At 40.3% G+C, this 20,837-nt stretch overlaps 2 protein-coding genes across 5 annotated transcripts in view; one reads left to right on the top strand and one right to left on the bottom strand.

Moving 5' to 3' along the window:
* The first annotated feature begins 1,360 nt into the window (after nucleotides 1–1,360).
* cntd1 (cyclin N-terminal domain containing 1) lies at nucleotides 1,361–15,677 on the top strand. Its single transcript, XM_085966433.1, has 7 exons — nucleotides 1,361–1,840; nucleotides 1,947–2,022; nucleotides 12,264–12,432; nucleotides 12,559–12,721; nucleotides 13,983–14,127; nucleotides 15,079–15,175; nucleotides 15,351–15,677. Exons 1-7 carry the CDS (start codon nucleotides 1,651–1,653, stop codon nucleotides 15,456–15,458), a joined length of 948 nt encoding a protein of 315 aa, XP_085822559.1. The 5' UTR covers nucleotides 1,361–1,650; the 3' UTR covers nucleotides 15,459–15,677.
* Nucleotides 15,678–16,868: 1,191 nt separating this feature from the next.
* Nucleotides 16,869–20,837, bottom strand: part of becn1 (beclin 1, autophagy related) — a 37,423-nt gene continuing 33,454 nt past the window's right edge. For all 4 annotated transcript variants that reach the window (XM_085966428.1, XM_085966427.1, XM_085966425.1 and 1 more), the window contains one exon: nucleotides 16,869–20,204. In XM_085966428.1, the coding sequence (XP_085822554.1) occupies nucleotides 20,036–20,204 (169 nt within the window). In that variant the 3' untranslated portion in view covers nucleotides 16,869–20,035. The remainder of the gene's footprint in view (nucleotides 20,205–20,837) is intronic.

The following is a 20,837-nucleotide window of genomic DNA, read 5'->3' as shown; positions in this document are numbered from 1 at the left end:
AAGGGGATTGACAGGGTAGATGCTGAGAGGTTGTTTCCCCTGGCTGGAGAGTCTTGAACGAGGGGGCATAGTCTCAGGATAAGGGGTAGGCCATTTAAGACTGAGATGTGGAGGAAGTTCTTCACTCAGAGGGTTGTGAATCTTTGGAATTCACTGCCCCAGAGGGCTGTGGATGCTGAGTCTTTGAGTATATTCAAGGCTGAGATCGATAGATTTTTGGACTCTAGGGGAATCAAGGGATATGGAGATCGGGCAGGAAAGTGAAGTTGAGGTGGATGATCAGCCATAATCTTATTGAATGGCGGAGCAGGCTCGAGGGGCTGTATGGCCTACTCCTGCTCCTATTTCTTATTTATTAATGTTGCAAATAATATCTCATGGCTCTACTGTATCCCCTGTGGGGGCATGGACCCAGGAGTTTGGTTTCATATTAGTTGCATTGCCAGTGTCAGCTGTGGCTCAGTTGGTAGACACTCTCACCCACTGAGTCAGCAGGTTATGGGTTCAAGTCCCACTTGAGTACAAAATCTAGGCTGACCCACTAAATCTAGTCTGATGCTCCAGTGCTGAGGGAGTAACATCTTTCAGATGAGCTGTTAAACTGAGGCCCTGTCTCAGTTTATGTGAAGTTATACCTATCAGGAAAGGATGAACAGGCTGGGTCTCTTTTCTCTTGAAAAGGGAAGGCTGAGGGGTGACCTAATAGAGATCTTTAAAATTATGAAAGGTTTTGATAGAGTAGACACAAAGTGTGAGGAAGAGCAAAACTAGAGGCCATCAATATAAGATAGCGACCACAAAATCCAATAGGGAATTCAAAAGAAACCTCTTTACCCAGAGAATGTGGAAGTGGTTGAAGTGAATAGTATAGATGCATTTAAGGGGTGGCTAGATAAGCATATGTGGGAGAAGGGAATAGAGGGTTATGCTGATAGTTAGATGAGGAAAGACGGGAGGAGGCTGAAGTGGAGCATGGACTGGTTGGGCTAAATGGCCTGTTTTTGTGCTGTATATCCAATGTAATCCTATGTCGCCTTTCCTCTCAAAGTGGACGTGAAAGATCCCAGGGCCCTATTTTTGAAGAAGAGCAGGGGAAATCTCCCCATGGCTAATGTTTAACCCGCAACCAACATCACTAGAACAGGGGTTATCTGCTCACTTATCACGTTGTCTGCTAGTGGGATGTTGCTGTGCGCGCAAATTTTGGCTGCCTCGTTTCCTGCATTACCTACACTTCCAAGAAAAAAAAAGTACTTGATTGGCTGTAAAGCGCTTGGAGTCATTGTAAATGCAAGTTAATGTTGTCCTTTCACTTCAGAAGAGGTTGTGTTTTCTCCCATTGGATTGGGCGCTGGGCGCACGCGACCGATTCAAAATGTCAACGGCCCGGGCGCGAGGCTGAAGCTGCGGGCCGCGGCTTCATAACTTGCAAAAACAGCGAGAGTTTTCCGAAGTATTGAATATGCATTCACGTGTCTCGTGTACTGGCATATTTTTGCATCAAACGGAATAAGCCGCCAAGGGTTTGTTAGTGACAAACCCAAAGCCCCCTCCCCAGCAAAATTTGCAGCAGGCCTCGCACCTTTGGCACCAGGCGGCGGCCTCTGACTCTCTCTCAGGCCGGGCGGTCTAACAGTGGTGCTGCGGGCCATGAATAAAGTGGTGGTTGTAAATGCGGCTGAAAGCCGGACCTGCTCCAAAAACACACCCGAGCTGGTCTTCAGTGCCGTTACCCCCGAGATGCTGGAAGAGTTTCTGGTCGATGTGGCGAAAGAGAACGAAAACAACCTGCTGAACCTCTCCCAGCACGCAGGCAGCTTCAAAAAATTAAAATTAATAGGTGGGGCGTGCGAGTATTTGTCGTGTGTAAAAGCTAACTTTGTGTAAACTTCACTTGCAAGTAACTGCCCCCTCCACCCCCGTTCATTTTCTGCTCTGCGTTACAGAATTTGTATTCCTTCTTTGTGAGCAACTGGATCTTCACCCGGTTACAAGATATCAAGCAGTGGAAATATTAGAAAGGTAAATCAAATTACAATCTGCTGGTGGATCTTTGGTGGCATTTTTTTTTGGGAAAATGAGAGGATATGTTGTTTTGCTAGAACAGGAGTGCACAGGACTGGAAAAGAGCATTCAGCCCAATTGGCCAGCCCACAATTATAAAGCAGAATACATAGTTCACCAGTTCTGATGAAAGGTCGTGGACCTGAAACGTTAACTGTGTTCCTCTCTCCCCAGATGCTACCTGAGCTGCTGAGTATTACCAGCATTTTTTGATTTTATTACACAGTTCACTACGGCAGTATTGCCAACTCTCACAAATCCGTTGGGAGAGATCCGATTTTGGAGTGAAATAAAGCACCACTCGCGCTCTCGAGATGGAACGCCTAAATCTCAGGATTTTTTGGGGGGGAAAAACCACGCGATTTGTGCATACACGAGAAAAAGAACCACCAGGTTCAGAGGGCTTTCCATAACGTCCATTGGGTTCCTCACTGCGCCACATCCGAGTCCGCGGGCTCAGCTCGGCCAGGCCGCCATCAGGCTGCCCTCGTACATAAACACACGCAGGCGAGGGCCAGGATTAACCAATGTGAACGGTCAACCAAGCGAGCTACCTCCTCCTCCTTTTCTCCTCCGAGCGGAGGGAGCCGCGCTCAGCTTCCTCCCCTCCGGCCCCGGCTGACAACAGCACTGCGGCCCCTGTTGTGTTGATTGACTCTGTGACCTTGGACTCCTTCCTCCTTCTCGCAAATGCCAGGACGCTCGAACAGACGATCTCTATCGTGCAACGTCTTTTACAGAGTGGAGCCTATGTTTTTTTTGGAACCAAGTCAATATTAAAGCCTTAGCAAAACTAGAGGCCATCAATAGAAGATAGTCACCAAGAAATCAAATAGGGAATTCAGAAGAAATTTCTTTACCCAGAGAGTGGTGAGAATGTGGAACTCGCTACCACAGGGAGTGGTTGAAGTGAATAGTATAGATACATTTAAGGGGTGGCTAGATAAGCATATGAGGGAGAAGGGAATAGAGGGTTATGCTGATAAGAGTTAGATGAGGAAAGACGAGGAAACACGAGTGGATCATAAACGCCGGCATGGATTGGTTGGGCCGAATGGCCTGTTTCTGTGCTGTATATCCTATGTAACTGAATCCAGTTTATGGAGAGTACAGCATTATGGAGAGAGTGGCAGACCCAGACCCAGACCCGCAAGCAGCAGTGAGTGCTGAGCCTTGTGAGGTAGGAGCCCAGATCATGGGTACTGTAATGTGCTGCCATGTACTAGCTTCATATAAATTTGGGGTTTTCTCACTCCAGGTTAAAGAAAGAGGAATCTAATAAAGGGTTTTCAAAATTATGGACGGTTTTGAGAGGGGAAAGATTGGTGAATTGGTAACAATCATAATTATCAGTATCAAAGACTAAGTTAGAAATGTTTTCACACAGGGTTGTTGGAACCACAAGTGGCTGTTGAGATAGGCAGTGTAACATTACTTAGAATGAAATTGGACAAGTACAGGAAACTCTTTGGTATCCGGCACCGACGGGACCGCCGTGTTGCCGGTTGATCAAAAATTCCTGATGACGGAGAGGGTTATCTACCGAGGCTATTTTTAACAAAGAAAAATAAAAAAATCAAGAAATGTGCAGTATACAGTAATTGGGTACTCACCTACAGAATGTTGTGTTAAATGGATGGTGGAAGATGCTTGATTAAGTACAGTACTGCCAGTTGAGGGTAATGCAATGCAATGACTACCTGCAGCATGGGAAACACACAGTACCCCTGTAAAATGGCGGATCAGAAGAGACTACCGGCAGCGCGGGAGAGTCAGACTCCTGTTACAGGGGTATTGAGGTGTTCCGACTTCCGACAGCGCCAAGAAGCTGAGTAGTGGCAGTTTGGAGAACTACCCCCACTGACTAACTCGGCCACCGCGGGAGACTCGGACTCGGCAACATTGCCGGTTATTGAGGTGTTGTTTTCGGAGTGAGAATTTTGCTGGTTAATAGAGAATTCCGATATTTTAGGTGCCGTTTAAACGAGAGTTTCCTGTATTTGAAAAGGAATGAATACAAAATCATATGGGTAAAGGAAATGGGATTAGGATAGCTCCAGTTGAAAGGTTAGCACCATAATATGGCACAATGGAGCAAATGGTCTCCATCATTGCTATCATTTCTATGATTTAATTGATTTCATAGTTCAACTTAAAGTTGGATGGATAGGCTAGGGTTCTAGAGGGATGAGCTTCTGTGGGCTGAATACCTTTGGTTGGCAGCTGCAGGGACTTCATTGCGTGGTGGTTGTGTTGGGCACCAGGTGATAACAGGTAGGATTTTTAAAAACTTTTGCAAACCATTTTCAGATGCAGAATTACAGTTTTTATAAAGAGCCGTGACCTGTTAGAGATTAAATAAAGCCACTAAGGAGGTTTATAAACCAACTGTCAATCTATATTGGTTTGTGTTTGAAAAAAACTAGCAACGCATGATTTCTTACCAAATCTCATGATTTTTAAGAGTTTGTCTCATGATTTATGAGACGGTGGGGTTGGCATTAGTGCTATTTATTTGGGCCTGGAATTTGCGGTCAGCGGTAAAGCAAAGGCATTCGCCACTGGCCCTGAAGAAAGCTGCCTACAAAGATCTCGAAAATCTGCATGGCGAGAAGTTTCTCGACGCGCAAGTCAGATCAGTGTAGAATAGTGGGGAATCCCTAGTGCGAGCTGCTGTGACATCAACAAGCTGTCTAAGCAGTCAATCACAATGCAGAATTCTCAGTCAGGGATCCAGGAAGTGAAGAAGTTGCTTTTATTCTGACTTTTTAAAAATGTACAGTGAGCAAAAAGGATTGGGGCTCTCACATGGGGAATAGGTAAACCTGAAATAAATATGAACAAATTTTTTAAAAATACAATTTTTTAAAGTTTCTTAAAATTGTAATATATCATTATGGAGAAATTTGACACGCCACAAAATTAAAATTAGCTTTTCAGGGCCAAACTGTTTGTTTAGCAGTCAATATGCTGTTAAAACCCCAGTTACACCTAATCCAACAAGGTGTAACTTTTAATGGGGTATTTAACAGCAATATTACCGCAGAAAAGCCCAAGTTTTTGTCAGTTTTGCTTGTTTCCGATTACATAGATTGCCATCTATGGGGGGTGGGGGGGGCACAGCACAGCCCGTGTCAGAGCAGTGAATGACTGACCGCAACTTCAGGATTTCCGCGTTAGGATGCACACACGCTACATCCTGAAGTTGCAGTCAGTTTCAAAGGGGTAATAACAGCAAACACGGTTCGTTCACTGTTATCACCCACCGCAACTTCCGAGCCTTAATTTTTATTTGACTCGGTTGATTTTTTTCAGCGGCATACCATGTACAGTATTATTTTGCTGCTAAAATGGAGGTGTGTTTAAAACGCCTGTCCCTTTAAGGCCACAAAGTCTAATTTCTGTTGGCACGGCAGGCCCACTTCAGTCTCGGCTCCAGGCCTGATTTCTTCACTCGGCATCGGAGGTCTGCCACATGGAAAATAAAAATAACATAAAAGGAAGTAGGCAGAGAGACAAAAGAACACAACATGACACTAAAAAATTGGACCAGTCTTCATTCCGGTTTACAGTTAATGTGGAATGCAGCTAAGTGGATTGTGATAATTTTTAACTGTTTTAATAAAAAGGAAGCAGCAGCGATGCCTAAAATCTGTGCCCAAGAAGTCAAATAATTGGCCATGGAGTCACAACAGTTCACCCTACCCTGTTTGAGCAGTTTCTGAACCGCAATTAAAAGCTGAAGCTGATATTGAGGAGGTATGCGATAAGCTCAATCAGCTGAGGTGGGGAACAAAAGCACAAGGTGAACATCTTGAGGGTGTCTGTTGGTTGTGTGATTGTGGGGAGTGTAGGAAGTGGCTTAAGGGCAGGTTGAGAGAGTGAGATACAGAGAAAGACTGAAAGCAGGAAGAATAGCAGCAGTAGGGAGTGAAAGAGATGAAAGCTGAGGACCGGAAGAAAGAGCAAGCGACAAGGCGCGAGCTGGTGTGGAAGACCCATTCAGAAGCAGAGGGAGGCAGAGAGCAGAGAGTGGTATGGTAAGTACCTGTATGTGGAAGTGGCAGAGGCAAGAGCCTGGACTGGAGATGGACACAGTCAGGAAGAGTGTGGCAAAGATCTCCAAGTCTGGAGTGCCTGAACCACAAAGTGGTGGGGAGAAGCCCAATGCTGTGGGGGAACAACCAAGACAGGTGAGAAAGCCCCGAGACCACCTGGAAAAGGAGAGCAGCTGAAAAGAGTGCGAGAGTTCAGAGAACAGCCAGAGAGGGAGAGCAGCTGAGAAGAGATAGAAAGCCCTGAAAGCAGCTGAAAAGTGCGAGCAGAAAGGAGAGAAAAAGTCCAACAACCACCATCAGTTGTTGCAGACAACCAACGTATTCAAGACCTGCAGATATGTAAGTGGATTCGTCCAGGTCTGGAATTAAAAGACAAACTATCTTGTAAAGTGTATCTAGGTAATATGACCTGAAAAGTAAATTGCACTGTACCAGGCAGAAAGCTCAACTTGAAATCGAGTAAGGTAATCAAATCTTGCTTTTGGGCCATCTGTAAATAAATTATTGTTCTTTAATTTACCATTGTATTGTTTTTTGACCTGTAGGTATTTAAGAATACCAATAGTAAATGAAGCAACATGAAATTAATTAAAGGTTAATTCTTTCTCCTTTTTAAAAAAAAAAATGCTAGCTTCCCATTCTGGTTTAAAAAAAAAATTCTTGGCATTTTTATGAATATATTTGAGCCAATCAGGTGCAGGCGTGAAGGACACACAAGATTCAAGACTTCTATATCCCTCTATATTAGCAATATATATTGTTGTTTCCAAATGTAGTTATGCTGAATGACTGGACACAGACTACAGAAATAATTAAACAGGTCTTTAGTAATTGAGGGTCAGGGCTGAACTGGAATACACTTTGCTCCACAGGGTTTATATACCGGTGTGGTCACCACCGGTACTACAGGTAGACTACCCTTTATCCGGACTTCCGAAAACCGAAACCCTCTAAAAACCGAAGGTTTTTTCGGTCAGCGTAAGTCGTGCGCACGACATGACCAGAGTGGCGCACGACTTACAGGCCTAGCCGGATAAGGGATAGTGTAGCATTTTTCCGCACTTCTGAAAACCGAAATCACTCAGCGTAAGTGTACCAGCCTTTATCCGCACATCCGAAACCAGAAAACCTCTGAAAGCCGAAAGTGGAGCAAAGCATGACTTCTGAAAACCGAAATGCGCACGACCACGACCCCCGCCGACCCCGACCCCCCGGCCGAACCCGACCCCCACCGACCCCCCCGCCGTACCTCACCCCCGCCGACCCCCACCCCATTTCGGATAAGAGATAGTGTACCAGCCTTTACCCGCACATCCGAAACCAGAAAACCTCTGAAAGCCGAAAGTGGCGCAAAGCATGACCCGACGCTGCCGATGCTTGACCCACGCAGGTGTTATGCTGCTCTGTGTGATATTTGCTGCTCTCTTAGATATTTGCTGGCTTTTAACAATTTGTGAAAATGCTAAAAAGAGCTGCAGATACCCCAATGGGTAACAGTGAGAAGCAGAGAAGGAAGCATCACTCATTATCGATATCGCAGAAAGTGGAGTTATTGCAGAAGCTTGATCGTGGTGTGTCTGTGCGACATCTTACTGAAGAATATGGTGTGGGAAGTACCACCGTATATGACTTAAAGAAACAGAAAGACAAGTTGTTGACAGTGATGACCATAAACTAATGAAAATTAGGAAAACATTGCATAGGGCAAAAAATGAAGATCTTGACCGTGTGCTGATTGAGTGGATTCGACAACGCAGAGGTGAACGTGTGCCACTGACTGGTTTGATGGTCATGAAGCAAGCTAGAATATACCATGAAGAACTGAACATTGAAGTTGAGTGTGAATATTCAGAAGGTTGGCTGCATAAATTTAAGAAGCGTCATGGTATAAAATATCTGAAAATCTGTGGTGAAAAAGCTTCTGCTGATCATGAAGCAGCTGAAAATTACATAGATGAGTTTGCAAAAATAATATCGGATGAAAACCTCGGTCCTGAACAAATTTACAATGCTGATGAAACAGCTCTGTTCTGGCGCTTCGTTCCTAGAAAAACATTAGCAACGGCTGATGAGAGTGCACCAGCAGGTTTTAAGGATGCTAAGGACAGGTTGACTGTTCTTGGGTGTGCCAATGCTGCAGGCACACACAAGTTAAAGTTGGTAGTGATTGGAAAAAGCCAACATCCGAGATGTTTGAAAGGTGTATGCAATTTACCTGTGCATTATTATGCGAGCAGGAAAGCATGGGTAACCAGAGGAATATTTTCTCACTGGTTCAATAACCACTTCGTACCAGCGACACGAGCTCATTGCAGGCAAGTTGGACTGGAAGAAAACTGCAAAATTTTATTGTTCCTGGACAACTGCTCTGCACATCCCCCTCCTGAACTTCTTGTGAAAAGTTATGTTTTCGGCATTAACTTTCCCCCTAATGTGACATCTTTAATACAGCCTTGTGACCAAGGAATTTTACGCTCCATGAAGAGCAAGTATAAAGACGTTTTTTTGAACTCTATGCTTGATGCAATCAACAGAGGCGAAGGAATCCAAAGCTTCCTGAAAGAATTCAATGTTAAGGATGCCATTTATGCAGTTGCTAATGCTTGGAACGATGTTGACAAACCAACATTAACAAATGCTTGGCACAGACTTTGGCCTTCAACTATGTTTCATGAAGATGGACCTGCAGATGACGAGTTTGAAGGATTTCGTCAGTCAGGAGAAGATGATGATATCAAACCTCCTCACTTACGCCAAAGGTTTATCATCCGAAAGTGTAAATACGTTAGAGGAAGCTGACATCGAAGAAGTGCTGAACATTGACAATGATGCACCTGTTGTGAATTCATTGAGTGATGGGGAAATTGCTGAAATGGTGTTAAATAAAGACAAGCATGAGGACAGTAGTGATGATGATGATGACATTGTGAACACAGGTGAAAAAAATCCCCATAGACGATATGGTGACAATGTGTGATCAGTTAATTGCTGGCCTTGAAAAACGTGCATTTATCAGTGAGCAAGAGATTATGCAAGTTTACTCAATTAAAGAGAGACTGCTTAGACAGAAACCAATGTTAATGAGACAGATGACACTGGAAGAAGTCTTTAAAAAGGCCGTCTGTCGTAGTCATGCTTCATCACTTGAGAATCCTGTTCCTGGCCCATCTTCAGATGTCCAACTCCAACCTGATGACAATGATGCCAACACTGATGTACCCTCTTCTCCAAGATCCTCAAGCCAGATGTAATGTACCTTTATTGCATGTTTATGTACAGGTATTTAGCTTAGTTTGTACCTGTACATGTTTGAAGTTTTACTGAATGTTTTCCTTACAAATAAACTGTACTACAGTATTTATAGTCGTTATTTATCCCACCCTTTCGGATAAGGGATAGTGTATCCTTTATCCGCACTCCCGAAAACCGAATTACCTCTGAGAACCGAAGTGTTTTCGCGCACCTTCCGAAATCTGAAATTTTCCTAAAACCGAAACACGGCTGGTCCCGAGGTTTTCGGATAAAGGATAGTCTACCTGTACAATGTACAGGAGCCATCAAAAAGTAGTCCATCACCTTAAGGTATCCTCTTAAGGTGGTACAGGTTACATACACTACATATATTATCCCAAATTAAATAGAAAATACAATCTTATCTGGTTGCAACAAATTAACTATTTCAAGAAAAAGGACAAAGTGTAGGAAGATTTACAATGCTTTCAATATAAAGCACCCACAACCCATCTAAGAAATGTCAAAAATGTAAAATGTCCTGCTTAGTCGGAGATATTCCCAGTTTTCACAATGCTTTCACCCTTTAATATAGATTTTCCTGTCGTTGACTAAAATTCCCTGGATCCATTGCATTTTTCTTTGTGTATCTAGGTGGTACAGAATTGGACATTTTTGATATAGAAAATATTGTACCTAGATTTTGCTTCTTTAAGATCAGTTTTATAATTCACATTGATTATTGTACTGCAGTGTAATTCACAAGAAAATAAGTGCCTATTAAGATTCCACTGTATTATATATAGGTAGAGTTTTTAAAATGTGTTATTTTTCTGTAATCAAATGTGGATTGTCACTGTAATTCTACAGCAACGATGTCCATATTGTTAATTTTTCAGTGTAAATGATACTATGCATCAGCTACATGAAGCTTCCTCACAATGTCTACCATGATGTCCACCACCAGGAAAAGGAAGACAAAGAAAACTTACCCACAAAATCCAAACACAGGAGTGATCTCAAGCCAGTAATCTTATCAATAAGTTCAGAGTAGTAGAGATTTGACTTTAGGGATGTGCAAAATACATTTGGATCCTAGGCTGCAAGAGCTGGAGAGAGACAACTTTCAGTGGCCCAAATAGCCTAATAGGAGTAGGCCATTCGGCCCCTCGAGCCTGCTCCGCCATTCAATATGATCATGGCTGATCGGATCTTGGCCTCAACTCCACTTTCCTGCCCGCTCCCCATAACCTTTGATTCCCGTTTTTCAAAAATCTGTCTCCACAGCTCTTTGAGGTAGAGAATTCCAAAGATTCACGACCCTCAGAAGAAATTCCTCCTCATCTCCGTTTTAAATGGGCGACCCTTATTCTGAAACTATGCCCCCTAGTTCTAGATTCCCCCCCCCCCGCCCCCCGAGGGGAAACATCCTCCCTGCATCTACCCTGTCAAGCCCCCTCAGAATCTTCTATGTTTCAATAAGATCACCTCTCATTCTTCTAAACTCCAATGAGTATAGGCCCAACCTTTGCTCATAAGACAACCCATTCAACTCGGGAATCAACCTAGTGAACCTTCTCTGAACTGCCTCCAATGCAAGTATATCCTTCCTTAAATAAGGAGACCAAAACTGTACGCAGTACTCCAGGTGTGGTCTCATCTACACCCTGTACAGTTGTAGCAAGACTTCCTTACTTTTATACTCCATCCCCCTTGCAATAAAGACCAATATTCCATTTGCCTTCCTAATTACTTGCTGTACCTGCATGCTAACTTTTTGTGTTTCATGTACGAGGACACCCAGATCCTTCTGTACCGCAGCATTCTGTAGTCTCCATCTAAATAATATTTTGCTTTTTTATTCTACCAAAGTGGATAACCTCACATTTTCCCACTATACTTCATCTGCCAAATTTTTGCCAATTCACTTAACCTATCTATATCCCTTTGCAGACTCTGTACTCACAACTTGCTTTCCCACTTATCTTTGTATTGTCAGCAAATTTGGCAACAGTACACTCGGTCCTTCATCCAAGTCATTAATATAGATTGTAAATAGTTGAGGCCCCAGCACTGATCCTTGTGGCACCCCACTAGTTACAGTTTGCCAACCTGCAAATGACCCATTTATCCCAACTCTGTTTTCTGTTAGCTAGCTAATCCTCTATCCAATCTAATATATTACCCCAACACCGTGAGCTCTTATCTTGTGCAGTAACCTTTTATGCGGCACCTTATCGAATGCCTTCTGGAAATCCAAATATACTACATCTACTGGTTCCCCTTTATCCACCCTGCTCGTTACATCCTCAAAGAACTCTAGTAAATTTGTCAAACACGATTTCCCTTTCATAATACAATCAAGCAGAGTCAACATGGTTTTATGATTTTCTAAATGGCCTGCTACTACTTCCTTAATAATGGATTCCAGCATTTTCCCAATGACAGATGTTAGGCTAACTGGCCTATAGTTTCCTGCTTTCTGGCTCCCTCCTTTCTTGAATAGGGGAGTTATATTTGCGGTTTTCCAATCCGCTGGAACCTCTCCAGAATCCAGGGAATTTTGGGGAAGATTACAACCAACGCATCCACTATCTCTGCAGCCACTTCTTTTAAAACCCTAGGATGCAGGCCATCAGGTCCAAGGGACTTGTCAGCCTTTAGTGCCATTAGTTTGCCTAGTACTTTTTCTCAGTTAAGAGTTCCCCCCTCCCCCTAAAGATACCTGAATAGATTGTTAGTGGAAAATGCATAATTCTATTTAGGGGGAAAATACTGAGCAGTCAAGGGTTTATATAATTATTATAGTTGAATTTCAGCCTCCTTTATAAAATAATTAAGTAGTTTTTTTTAAACTTTTGTCATGAGACCAGCTACAATGTTCCTTGCATGTTATGTTTTATTTCACAGGTTTATGATTCGATACATTGAAAAACTCTATTCATCTACATGCACAGGTTCTGATAAAAACACAGAAAAATCTGGTTGGGGACTATTGCAGGTTAGAATCCAAGATCATTTTGTGCTACGGATCATGTCTTGTGTTCAAATAGCAAGCAAGATCTCATTCCATTACCAGGTAAAGTAGAACATCACCAGAACCTTACTTGTGCAACGTTGTGGGTATTATGTAAAATACAAATTCTATCTTAATGTTTCACTGGAACCAGGAATGCAACCTATTTTTCTTTATCTCTTTCTCCAGATTGTTAATAATAGTACGGCACTGAAATTTCTCCAGTCTCTTGGTTACTCATATAATAAAGATGATTTTCTGGATTCAGAGCTCCTTATCCTTGAAACTCTGAGTTTTCAAGTCAATGTCCCTTCCCCTTTCACTCACACTGAAATACTGTTAGAAGTCATGGGTGAGTGAAAAAAAATGTAAATCACTAGTTAATAACAATTGAGATTGTATTAGTCAAATATTAAACCTGTGGGGTTGGAACCTGATAAGCATGCAAATTCAGTTTTCTCTGTTAACAGTATATAAATTAATTAACATAGTACTTCAGTGCTATCAACTGAGTCAAGCTGGCCTAGTATGGCTTAGTTACATGGCACCTTTAGCAAATGAGCCATTGGGAAATCAAATATGTATGCTTTGACTGAAGAAAGGCAAATTCAAAGTACATAGTACTACTACAACTAAATTCCCCTTTCGTCACCTCTACAGCAACGATGGAGCCGACAAAGTATGTAATAATTCTCTTAAAAACAGTAGACACATTTTGCTTAAGTGTACTTTTTTTTTTTTATAAAGCACATTTCATTCCTGTGTGCTTTATATCAAAATCTAGTTCTTTGATTAGTGTAAGGCACAAACGAATCATATTAATCCTCAACAGTATTCTAGTTCTAAATAACATTTGTAACAACTTTTACACTGGACATCACTTCATACTGAAAATCAGTGTTGTTCATTTTAAATATTGTACGGTGCTGTTTCCTTCAATGAACTCCTTTCATCATCTGAAAGTGCTATGGTATCATTCTACACATACCACCAGCCTTCTGCTACCTCACCCATGTTGCCACTCATGATGTGATCTGTATAGTGATCGTCAACAGGTTATTCAACCACAGAGAAGGATATCGCGGCTTTGCCTAATGCTGCCCTCACCTGATGTCCATAATAAAACTTTACAGCAGATCACGAGATAGTAAACAGATGTGGATGTCCTGGCTGATGTTTTTTTTTTTTTTTTTTTAAATCCCCTTACTGGCCCAGAAGCACCAAGATCAATTGTAGGGCTCCCATTGCTGTCTTGGCTGGGTTCAGCACAGATCGGGGATTAGACTTGTGATCTTCCTGGTTTATATAGCCGTGCTACACCAAGTGCTGAGTTTACCCACCCAGCAATTAGGGTAAATGTTTTTAAACAATCTACTGACCCATACTGTAATATAAAATGAATTCAGCATTTTGTTTGTCATGATTATAAAATTCTGTCGAATACTTTTTAATTAGTTGATGCAAGTGTGTTCTTTAGAATAGAATGGATCTTCATAATGTACGTCATTACTGAATCACACAAGTGTGAACATCAGTGCAAATACCATCTTTACAAAAATCTTAGTCTGTTAATTTCCCTTAATTGTTCTGAACACAGTTTAATACTTTTTTAGGGTACAATGATCCATCAGTTCCAGTTAAGTATCTACACAGTATTTCCCTGAAGGTGCTGAAATTTGTTTACCTCATGAGAAACACCATCTATGAAAACTTATTAAGAATAGCTATTGAAAATTCTACACCTAGTGAACTCCAGAGGCAAGTATTTTTGTTTGTCACGTTATAATCAATAGTTTTTTTTTAATGATTATTTTAGGTTATATTAATTTTTTTACTCAAAATTGTAAACGGGGAATTGAAGATGGTTGCAATTCATGTTTTAAAAAATTGTAAACTTAGCTTAAAAAAAAATAAAGCTTTGCAACAAAAAAATTACAAAAATCACTCCTTAGTCGAACATTAAGATAAGCAGTTAATTTAGTCCAATATTTCCGATAGATCATGTCACAAGTTTACAAGTTAAGTCTAAAACACGGTCTTCACTTCAGCTCAAGTCATTTTGTTACTCTTAAATCTTTTTCAAAAAAATATTCCAGTTTAAAGCTTCCTTCCTGTTAGGCAGTGAAGTAGCATCAGAAGGTATATGACAGTATGATTATTTTAATAATACCAGAGTAATAATGAATGCCTTGTTTGTAATTGAAGGTGTATCCATGCAGGAAATGTTTACTGTCACAAATTAGGGGAAGGGAATGTGAAGATATACTATCAAAATCTGGGGGATTTTTTCTTGTAGGATAAAGTCAGGGTTATTTTATGAAAAGTTTAAAATATATATAGGATTTCTGCATGGAACTTAATGTCCATATCTGCATCACAGTATCACTTGTGTATAATTTCCTTAGATAGGAGTTATTTTTCAGATAAATAAGTAAATTTTTTAAAATCTCAATTTCTACTCAAACTACTGCAAGTATAGAGAACAAAATGGTTATTATTAGCTGTTGCCTTCAACCCCATAATGAAGTACCTTGCTCACGCACAGCACTCCATCCAACACCCTGGTTGAGAGCGAACATACACTCACCATCAGTCAGCAAGTTAGAATGGCAGGCAGCCCTCTAGTTGACAGTTAAGTGCATCAATAATTTGTGAGAAATACAGACTTATCAACAAATACAAATCAAATAACATTTTACTTTATCATAGAGCAAAATTTTTGTCCGTAAAGGAAGATTGCATGCTTCTAGCTGTTGGGGTCATTGGAACAAGTGCATTTATACTGAACTGTACACCATGGGTCAAGGTAGTAAACAATACAAATTATAATTTAAGTAATACTGTACTAGAAATCAGTTAGCTAATTTATTTTTGTCCTTTGGTCTCAAATATCTTAACTGTCTTCCTAGCACAAAAGCCAAGCAATCGATTGTCTCAAATATGACCTCAATTTTATGTGCGTCTTTTTTTTTATTAAAAAGGTTGTGCAGCAGCTGGCCTCAATTAGCGGTGTAACAGAAGAAAGCATCTCAGAGTTTTCTCAAGTAATATTAAAACACATTTTTCCAGGCGCAAACCATCTGAAATAAGTTTCAATGTTAGTGGACACTGTGCTTTGTCAGTGCAGTGGTGTTAGTTGTTCTGTAAATTCTAAATTCACTTTGCACATCACTAATGTGAAGTATACAATTAATTTTAAAATAATCTGTGGAAAAAATTGTAATCTTGTGCATAGATGTGGAATATTCTGACACTTAACATGCTGCTAAATAACATCACATACTTTTAATTAAATGTTTAAATTCAAATTCATAGGTTTGTTTTAATGCTTTATACAATTTCAAGAATATGAAGAAAAAGTTGTTTTTCAGGTCAGGAAATAAACAAAGGGCAAAAACAATCTCTTATTACGGCTCATAGTACTGTAAATGAAGGGGAAATGGTTATTTGCCGTTTGACCGCACCCTCATTTGTTTGAAGCATATAAAATCTCAATAAGGATCTTATAAAATAAGTTTTGAAACATTTTCAATACAGCGAACACAATTAACATGCTCAGAATGGGTCATGTAATGCTGGCTTTCAATTCCTCCATGTAGTCACTCCTCCCTATCTCTGCAAACTCCTCCAGCCCTACAACCCTTCAAGATCTCTGCGCCTCTCCAATTCTGGCCTTTTGCCCATACCTGATTTTCACCGCTCCACCATTGTGCCTTCAGTTGCCTAGGCCCTAAGCTCTAGAATTCCCTCCATAAACTTCTCCACTTCTCTCCTCTAAGACACTCCTTAAAACCTACCTCTTAGACCAAGCTTTTGGTCACCTGTCCTAACATCTCATGTGGCTCGGTGTCAAATTTTGTTTGATAAAGCTCCTGTGAAGCACCTTGAGACATTTATTATATTAAAGATGGTATATAAATTCAAGTTATGATTTATTTTCTAATAGGAAGTTGTTGCCAATTCAGTGACTCACAGGGCTTGCCACAAAAGGCTGTTTTCTCAATATTAGAATGTCATGCCCTGTTGAAGCCTCTGGAAATGCCAATGGTTATGGTTCTAATTTTGTGGTATACTAGTTAAGGAATGCCTGAAGTCACCAATTTACTTCAAAACTCAATTGGCAATTAGATAACAAGCAACATTTCACAAAGCTTCTTAGTTGCTATTGTTTCCACAAGCTCCAACATATTTGGCAGAGGTACTTTTCTGTAATTACTCAAGTCTGGTTGTAATCTGTTCAAGTAGATTTGTGAGAGACACAAGGAGAGCGTCAGGTGCAAATTTAACATTAATTTTGTTAGTGTCTTTCTTCGTTTTTGACTGACCCTATGTGGTAAAAACTGATTTACAGCTAAATGCAATAAAAGGAACACAGGTGTAATGTTTTCATACTTTAGAATGGTGTAGCTTTGAATTGTGCAAATGAAGATGCTTGAAGCTGCATGAACATTGGCAAGACAGTGATCAGAAACCGAGAACCATCCAGCACGTTTCTTATAAAAAGGACATTTATCTTTCATAATGCAAAACAGAAAATTTATTATACATAACTTGCAGAGAACAGACTGCAGCTCAGCATTCTTACGCAACTGGACCTCATGCTGGAACTGAAGATTCAGTCAATATGGCATTAGCACCCATAGATTGAGGATTTGCTCAAGCAAACCTGGTTTTGTTTTACACTGCATAGATTATAGCTACATAGCACAAGATGTTTTGAGTATTATTTCTTCAAGCTTTTTTTTTAAGTTGCTAGGTTATGGTTGGGAAAACTAGCTGCAACTAGAAATTGCATCAGTGCTCATCACATGGAGCGGGTTTCTGGGTCAAAGCTAGAAGGTTTGTTTACAATGTTCAAAATAATGACAGTTTAAACAGCCATTCCCAATCACGTTAATCTACTCAGCCCAATACATGCATAGAATAAAAAGGGGCCGTCGGTCAAGGCAGCTCATCTTTAAGTGGAGTTTGAGACTAGTAAATCTGAAATTGTACTGAATGACATCAAACCTCACCATTTTCAGTGATAGTATGTTTATACGGTCAGTGTTATTTGTTACAACAGTTCTTCTGAAGTACTGGCCAACCACTGGAGGAAAGAGAAGGCAAATAATTATACTAATTCTGCAACTCAAGTCTAGAAAATTTTCAATTTATGGCCTCTTTATTGTATACAGCAGTTCAAAGTACTGAATAGTTTTATCATATAGTAACCTTAAAAAGATTCAGTGCACCAATATACAGCAATACACTGCATCGAGTAATACTTAAATACAATTCTGTTTATATATCTGATTGAGAACATTTACACATTAATGCATAATAACTGCAATTTCCAAAGTTCCAGACTCATCAACACAATGGCACCAATTGAAGATTATACAATAAAACGTTATCTCAACTTGATATAAAACAGCTGCTTTTCCATCAGTTTTTTCAGTAACACAAAATGCTTACTGAGATGAACTTACGGATACTCAAAGATGCAATATATGACTACAACTGCTAGCATTTAAAGAATACACCATCACCCTCATGAAAGCTCTGGTACAACATTATCTGTGCTCCAAAGGCACTGGATCTCAATTCCTGGATTTTTCATCTTACATTCTATGCTATTTTATGGGCCACTATAGCATACATCTCATTCTAACAAAAAATGCTTGGTACTAAAAAAAACCTGTTATAATTGTGTACATATTAAATGGTTAAAATGTTTTCCCAGATCGCTGTCCTTACATGATGTGATGTAACTTAAGACTTTAATCATAAGTGGATAAATCCCAGATCCTGTCATGCAACATAATAAAGGTCTTCAAACATCATAGCAGGCTTCTCAATCCCCAAAGGCTCTTAACAGATTTGGGATTCCGACCACATAAACTGCTCGAGTGCCACCAGATTGAACTCGATTTATGGTAGCGACTAAGTAATGTTTGGAATATATTCAAGGTGTTTGGATATCAAAGTGCAGAAGTTTGAGTTAAAACAATGTTCAAAGACTGTGTTACAGCTTTGGATAAACTCGAGTTTATTTTATACGTATTTAATTTTGTAAATCCATTTCACAGCTTTCACTTGTTTTTCAGTGATGGGATATAAAGAGCTGTTTTACGACATTTCAAAGCTAGACCAGGTGTATAACAGGATCCGTAGACAGGCTTTTACTGAGAAATAATACACAATTTCACAGAAGTATATTATATTCTTTAGGCTATAAAAAGCACTGTTATTTTACAGTAATCCACTATAGACTAAATTCTAGAAATTATGCAATAATTACATTGTAAATTTAATCCTTCAGTGTGGATGTCATCATGTCTCTACTGAAGAGAGCATCCTACCCACAGTCAGCCCTGACACCAGTGTAAAAGAAAAATTCTTCCCATTCCATCCTCTACAACAGCAGCACAACACGCCAGACTTCATTTGTTATAAATAAAACTGCTATATATACACATACAATTATTTAAAAAGTGTGTGTGTGTGGGTGTAATTATAATGACTGTAATCTCATCCCATGGTTCGGATGGCAAACTGCTCGTACATTGCTTTTGTGGTTTGACATTTTCTGAATGCGTGGTTATTTTCTTGTAATCACTCCAACCCACTATGTAACATACTCCAGCCCAGCTGCAGGTTAAGTGAAGAGCACACTCTATGCAGCGCATTGCAATAAAAGCTAATACTTAAAAGTTAACATGTACTTTCATTTTAATGTCTCGACACCAAAACATACATGGTTTGTGAAATCTCACCTCAACTCAATCCAATGTGATCTAGAGGCCAAGCTACCAATAAATTGTGGACTAACAGCAAAAACCTCTCTGTATCTGTCCACCTGCCCATCAAAATTTTACACTATTTAAATGTTACATCACAGAGAACAAAGTTCGATTTGAAGTCCTCCACAACGCAATTATCAGTCATTTAACATCCATTGAAAAAGTAAGCATAACATTTTCCTAATCAGTTCAAACATCTAGTAATCTATTGCATTGGTGCAGCACACGGTGATTCAGTAGATCATGCCCTCAAGATCTAGGTGTACATTTCAACCACAAATAAAAAGGTTGGCAAGTTATTGTCTTTTTTTCCATTTTTGTACTCACCAAGGCAAAAGAGAAATAACAGTGCTGAGGAATAGATCTTTTTTTCATTTCAGCACTGTCAGCATCAAGTACTCTCAGGTCAGGTGCAGAGGAAAGCTCTCTGCTGGAAGTATATGCCAGAGTCAGAACATCACCCCCTACTGCACCAATGTGACATTCCTTCCCCATTTCTCACACCAGTCATCCTATGGCCTCGGTGCGAGATTGCCAACTAATGCAGAACTGGGGACAGCTTTGTGCTGCAGACTCGTGCTCATTAGGAACTGGATCAAAACTAGCCGAACCCATTTCACACAAGACCCTTATAGCCAAAAGACAGGGGAAACCGTCATCCCATCAGATTTGGAGCTAGGTCCAGAGGTGAAAGGCTAGTGTCTAACCCAGTGCCAGCCAGTTCTCCAATTTGTCACGTTTGATGATTTTGTGGTTTATTTCTCAAGGAAAGCATACATAAAAGCAGAGTGAATCACCTTATACAGGCAGTAACATTGGGTTAAACCTTGGAACAATGTTCAGCAAATGCAGTATAGATTCAATAAAGAAGCAGTCTATAATCATCTATTATAGAATTGAGAAGACACCCAAGCCAGTCCCCATTTCAAATTGGTAAGCATAAACTTGAGTGCCTTTGTCCACTGTTCTTCAGAGTTGAATTGAGTTTTTATAGAATAAGATCCTCCACTTCCTCCTGTGTCTTCAATCTTTCCCTTTTCCACATCCATTCTATGTAGCAAAAAAAAGCATCAAAGAGTTACTTAAAGCAGAAATTAATTGTTTATCTGTCACTATTTGAACTTCTGGCTTTTCGTCACTGGTCTCACAAACCATTTGGTATTTTTGCCAACTTGGTTCCTTTCAATTATTACTTCTTTGTCAGATTTACTGAATTAACCATAGTATAAGAGTACAAGTTGTGAACAGGGGTTACTCTTCCTCCCTGTGGGGATAAGGATGATGCAACTCATGCTGGTCACCCAAAATGGTGGTTAACAATGTTAACTGTAAAACTGGACTATAAAATGAATATACCACACTACATGCATAACAACTTGTGTTTATATGGTACTCATTTGAAAGAATTTGACAATGGCAGGGTGGGGCATGCAGGAAGCAATAACTGGGATACCATAAGATATAACCAAAGAGTTAGGCTTTAAGGTGACCTTTGAAGGCAGGGAGAGGGGTAGCAAGGCAGTCATTTTGAAAAATTCCAACGGGCAGGGGTAATTATTAAAAGATTAGCCCCTCCAAAACAATACATCAAAATCAACATCACCCATATTATGTGGGCACTTTACACAACCTGGACAGCAGTTTTATACATATATATATATCATTTGTACAAAGGAATTGTGC

This window comes from Somniosus microcephalus, chromosome 24, assembly GCF_052327205.1.
Source record: "Somniosus microcephalus isolate GS21.2 chromosome 24, FLI_Smic_1.0, whole genome shotgun sequence".
NCBI classification, from domain to species: domain Eukaryota; kingdom Metazoa; phylum Chordata; class Chondrichthyes; order Squaliformes; family Somniosidae; genus Somniosus; species Somniosus microcephalus.
This window is presented reverse-complemented; position numbering and strand designations above follow the sequence as displayed.

Coding starts and splice junctions, on each gene's coding strand:
- cntd1 (XM_085966433.1), top strand. CDS start 1,651: ATGAATAAAGTGGTGGTTGTAAATGCGGCTGAAAGCCGGACCTGCTCC. Junction 2,023..12,263: donor GCAGTGGAAATATTAGAAAG/GTAAATCAAATT, acceptor TTTATTTCACAG/GTTTATGATTCGATACATTG. Junction 12,433..12,558: donor AGATCTCATTCCATTACCAG/GTAAAGTAGAAC, acceptor CTCTTTCTCCAG/ATTGTTAATAATAGTACGGC.